A 5,697-nucleotide genomic window follows, 5' to 3' on the forward strand; every position below is an offset into this window, starting at 1 on the left:
GACTAGGACTGAGAAAAAGGTCCAAAAATGGGCACAGGCAAATTCTTCTTGGTGTGCTAGAGAGAAAAGCAAATCCAAACAACACAAAGAAAACCTCAGTCCCTGGTTTTTGCCGTAAAAGCCAATGCCTTCTATTGCCGAGGTATAAAACTTACTAGCCTAAAGGAACAAAATATGGCTAGCATGGGAGAGGAGGTTGACACTTTCCACCACAAACTAGATTTTAATATATTATTATTTTTGATATTACATATGTGCTGGCTAGTTTTATGACAACTTTGACACAGGCTACAGTAATTTGAAATGAGGGCGCCTCAACTGAGAACATGCCTGTAAAGAATTCATCAGTAGGGAATTTTCTGAATTATTATAATGCAGGACCTAGCTCATTGTGAATGGTGCAATTCCTGGACTGTTGGTTCTGGGTTCTGTATGAAATCAAAGTGGGCAAGCCATGATGAGCAAGCTGGAAAGCAGCAGCCTTCCATGGTGTTTTCATAGGTTCTAGCCTCTAGGTTCCAGTCCTGCTTGAATTCTTGTCCTAACTTAATTCAATAGTGGACCATGTTGTAGAAGTTTAAGTCAAATAAAACCTTTCCTCCTCAACTTGCTTTCAGTCATGGCCTTCCATGACAGCAATATTAACCCTAACTAGGACAACATATGCTCACTTTGCATTTGAAGAACTCACACCTCCTACTGCCTACTATTCCTACCCCTGTCACTGGGTCACCAGAAATCTCTCTCACATTCCTTTCTGTACATTTTGTTTGAGACACACTGAGATAAACTTGGGCCATTTGTGACCATGCCTTTGGGGTCTGCTTTAGAAGCTGGTGAGGCTTTGTAGGGTTTGGAGTCTCCATTAGAAGCTATTATGACCTGGAATGAGTCTCAGATGGTAGAGAGTTTTGTCAGTTCTCATAAAACTGTAGATGACATAATCAGAATAATATAAAAACTAAGGTGTCAGTGCATGCCTTTAATTTCAGCAGTTGATGATGAAGGCCAATTAAAACTTCAAGGTCATTCTCAGCTAAATATCCAAGTTTGAAACTAATGTGTGCTACATGACATATCCTAAGACCCTATCTCAAATATATATATATATATATATATATATATATATATATATATATATATATTAGCAAATAGAATGGAAGTATTTACACAATGCCTAAGAAATAACAATAAAATAATTTACTTAATGCACAAGTTTAACTATTGCTAATATGGTCAATTAAAAATTATATAATGACATGGTTCTTTTACTCCTTTCTCCATTGGTATTCAATAATATATCTTTCCCCCCTCTCAAATTGGCATTTTTACACTTACCCAGTTTGTCAAGTGACCTAGGATTTACCAAATTTATTGACAATGCCCACAAGGCAGTTATTTTATAACAGAATTTATTTCTGTAGTGACCTTTGTTTCAAGAGAAAGTTCTGAGGACACTGCTGCAGAATGTTTTCTCACAGCTATGACTATGAACACAATCAAACTCACAATGCAAAGGACAATGTGTACTAATGGAGTGGGGCTGGGCATCGTGTCATCTTCATCCCCATCATAGATTATCTGAACACTAAATATACCTTTCACTCACATGATCTTAACTGTTTTCCTACAAACTCTACTTACCCTACTTAGCTACTTGTAAAATACTTCAACACACACACACACAGACACACAGAATGACAGACAGATAGACAGACAGACAGACAGACAACAGAGACAGAGAAGACAGAGGTGAAAGAGAGGGAAGAAGGGAGGGAGCGAGAGAAACAGACAGAGACAGAGGAGACAGACAAAGAGAAAAGAGGAGAAAGGAGGGAGAGAGGGAGGAAGGGAAACAATTAGTCAATCAGACAGAGGAGACAGAGAAAAAGAGAGGGAGGGAGGGAAACAGAGAGAGAGAGAGAGAGAGAGAGAGAGAGAGAGAGAGAGAGAGAGAGAGAAACAGACAATTTTGTAGGATGGATTATGGAAGTCTTTCGTTTAAGATAATGAGTCCAGAGGTGTAATTACTGAAGAGGTTTGCTGTTGTAATTACTAAACTCCTCTCAAGCTCTGCAGTGACAGGAATCCCAATAACACTCGCTTTGTAGCTGTCAGGAGCACTTGGGATGTGATAAACATCTTGTGTTCGCAAGCTCTAGTGCTGTACCAAAGTTCTGCCTTAACAAACTACAGTAACGACCTGCTCTGTTCAACTTGCTCTGCTTTTGTAATGGCAAAGTCCATTAAACTTGCATAACTTTATGCTGTGTGCATTAGACAAGCATGGAAAAAAGTGACACACATAGATTCTTCAACAACATCTTGTTGCATTTTTTTCTAAAATTCCAGATTTGTAAAAAAAAAATCCTTAGATTATCTGTTCCCACTGATCCCCAGTGTTCAAGGGGATTTCATAACTATGCTTAAACTGAACTACAGATTCTCAGAGGGGATAGATATGTGCAAAGCATAAGTTTGAACATTCATGGTGTTTACAGGGACCAAAACCATACTCTCCATGACGTTTTTCCAGATCGTATCTCTTTTGTCTGTCTATCTCTGCCTCTGTCTCTCTGCTGTCTTGCTGTCTCTGTCTCTCTCTGTCTCTCTCTGTCTCGGTCTCTCTCTCTCTCTCTCTCTCTCTCTCTCTCTCTCTCTCTCTCTCTCTCACACACACACACACACACACACACACACACACACACACACACACACACACCTTAGATCCATCTTACTGGCAGGGCACAATCTGTTTCAGCTGCCTCTGCACTACCCTAACAACACAGATACTTGGCCACTTATTCAACTACAGACCTCCATCTCTTCAGCGTCATCTTTTGGTCCCTTTGTGACGAAAGGGCCCTCAGCCAATGCCCTGGTGCTTGGTTCACAAAGGCGGGAGCAACGCACATCGATGCTCGAGCTCTGGACACTTCAGGCTGGCTTGGACTCCGGTCCTGTTGTGCCAACGCCAAGAGGCTCAGAAAGTGAGCCCTGGTAACTCCATCACTCACCATGGCCAGCCAGTTCTGCCTTCCTCTGGCCCCACGCCTCTCACCCCTTAAACCTCTGAAATCCCACTTCACAGACTTCCAGGTGGGCATCTGTGTGGCAATCCAGCGCAGTGACAAACGGATTCACCTGGCTGTAGTCACCGAGATCAACAGAGAAAACTCATGGGTCACAGTAGAGTGGGTTGAGAAAGGAGTCAAAAAAGGAAAGAAGATCGAACTGGAGACTGTACTTCTGTTGAATCCAGCTCTGGCCTCTACTGAACACCAACGGTCACGTAGGCCCCTGCGCCCAGTGTCTGTAATACCCACTACTGCCATTGGAGACCAGCGTACAGCCACCAAGTGGATTGCGATGATCCCACACAGAAATGAAACACCCTCAGGGGACAGCCAAACCCTGGTGATCCCTAGCAACCCTTGTCTGATGAAGCGGAAAAAATCCCCCTGCTTAAGGGAAATTGAAAAGCTGCAGAAGCAGAGAGAGAAGCGCCGGCGACTGCAGCTGGAGATCCGAGCTAGACGAGCCCTTGACATCAACACTGGAAATCCGAACTTTGAGACTATGCGCATGATTGAGGAGTACCGCAGACATCTAGACAGCAGCAAGATGTCCAGCCTGGAGCCCCCAGAAGACCACCGGATCTGTGTGTGTGTAAGGAAGCGCCCTCTTAATGAGAGAGAGACCACCATGAAGGACCTAGATATCATCACTATTCCCTCACGCAACGTGGTCATGGTACATGAGTCTAAACAAAAGGTGGACCTGACCCGCTACTTAGAAAACCAGACCTTCTGTTTTGACCATGCCTTTGATGACAAGGCATCAAATGAATTAGTTTATCAGTTCACTGCCCGGCCTCTTGTGGAGTCCATTTTCCGAAAGGGCATGGCCACTTGTTTTGCCTACGGGCAGACTGGAAGTGGAAAAACCCACACGATGGGTGGAGCCTTTTCAGGAAAGGCCCAGGATTGTTCTAAAGGCATTTACGCCCTGGTAGCTCAGGATATCTTCCTCCTACTAAGAACCCCCGCCTATGAGAAACTGGAACTCAAAGTCTATGGGACATTTTTTGAGATCTATGGTGGCAAAGTGTACGATCTGTTGAACTGGAAGAAGAAGCTCCAGGTCCTGGAAGATGGAAATCAGCAAGTACAAGTGGTGGGGCTGCAGGAGCAGGAGGTGTGCTGTGTAGAGGAAGTCCTAAATCTGGTGGAGCTCGGAAACAGCTGTCGGACTTCCGGTCAGACCTCTGTCAACGCCCACTCATCCAGGAGCCACGCTGTGTTCCAGCTCATTCTTAAGTCCAGAGGGAAACTGCATGGCAAGTTTTCCCTTGTTGACTTAGCTGGGAACGAAAGGGGAGCAGACACTGCCAAGGCCACCCGGAAGAGGCAGCTGGAAGGGGCTGAGATAAATAAGAGTCTGCTGGCCCTAAAAGAGTGCATCAGGGCTTTGGGTAAGAACAAGTCTCATACCCCGTTCCGAGCCAGCAAACTCACACAGGTGCTCCGGGACTCCTTCATAGGGCAGAACTCCTACACATGCATGATCGCTACAATCTCACCCGGGATGACTTCCTGTGAAAATACCCTCAATACTCTAAGATACGCAAACAGAGTCAAAGAATTAGCTTTAGAGGCAAGGCCCTACCAACACTGTGCCTCTCCAACTGCCCATGAAGTACCACTGATGGTAGAAAATGGCAGTACGAATTCGGAAAAGTCCCTTCAGAAGGATGACATTATTCAGATACCTACTGTACAGAAAGAGGAAGAGAAAGAAAGTGATGACGTCGCATTAACAAAGGAGCCAGCAGCTTCATGGAGCAGGTCCAACCAGTGGTGGGAGGCCATCCAGGAAACAGCTGAGGGAGTCAATTGTGATGTGGATTTTTGCATTGCGCAGTCTTTGTCCATTTTGGAGCAGAAAATTGGTGTGCTGACTGATATCCAAAAGAAGCTCCAATTACTACGAGATGACCTCCAAAAGAAAAGCCAAGTTGAGTGACAGCAATGACGAGAGATCAGGAATGAATTCTTGGATACAGTTCTGACGTTTCTACCTCTTGTTACAGTAATCTGTCCAAATTATCTAAGCATAAAGGTCCCCCGGAGAGCTTACATCTTAAAGTATCCTGGTCAAAAATGTGGTCTTTTCTTCTGCCTCTGTATTTCCGTAGTTTGCTTTCATTCTTTGTGTCAATGGGTCGCACCCTATGAGGATTTTCCTTACCCTTATCCCTTCTGACAACTGTTGGTGTCAAGAAACATTTTGATTGTTATAACTGGGATATGGGGATGCTGACATAATGTGGGATCACCAGAGAGCTTGCTAAATAGTCTATAATTCAAAGATTGCTTCCCACACAAATAATTACCTGTTTGAAAATTAAAATACCCCTGAGATTGAGACACCCTGATGTAGGAAAAAAACAAACAAACAAGCAAACAAACAGCTGCAATGAATTTAGAGTCCCCACCATTGTAGCTGGTAAAGCAAAATGATGTGTTAACTAAAGAGAGGGGAGTGAAAACATGAAGAAGCAGGGCATGAAACAGGAGTCAGATACCCAGTTCTAAATCTTTATCTGTCACATGGTGGTGTGGTTTCAGTTGGCTTCTGAGATTAAGTCATTCTGAAAGAAGAAAGAGGAAGCTCTCAAGGAAATGTTTGAGAGCC

The 5,697-nt window shown here is 43.9% G+C and overlaps 1 protein-coding gene across 1 annotated transcript; it reads left to right on the forward strand.

The window, feature by feature from the left end:
- Positions 1–2,894: 2,894 nt before the first annotated feature.
- On the forward strand, positions 2,895–5,194 carry Kif2b (kinesin family member 2B). Its single transcript, XM_034506946.2, has one exon. The coding sequence runs from the start codon at positions 3,019–3,021 to the stop codon at positions 5,023–5,025; it is 2,007 nt and encodes a 668-aa protein (XP_034362837.1). The 5' UTR covers positions 2,895–3,018; the 3' UTR covers positions 5,026–5,194.
- Positions 5,195–5,697: the final 503 nt, after the last annotated feature.

The sequence above is a fragment of the Arvicanthis niloticus genome, chromosome 6 (genome assembly GCF_011762505.2).
Source record: "Arvicanthis niloticus isolate mArvNil1 chromosome 6, mArvNil1.pat.X, whole genome shotgun sequence".
Classification (NCBI taxonomy): Eukaryota; Metazoa; Chordata; class Mammalia; order Rodentia; family Muridae; genus Arvicanthis; species Arvicanthis niloticus.

Excerpts from the sequence above, each read along its gene's own strand:
- Kif2b (XM_034506946.2), top strand. The coding sequence starts at position 3,019 with ATGGCCAGCCAGTTCTGCCTTCCTCTGGCCCCACGCCTCTCACCCCTT.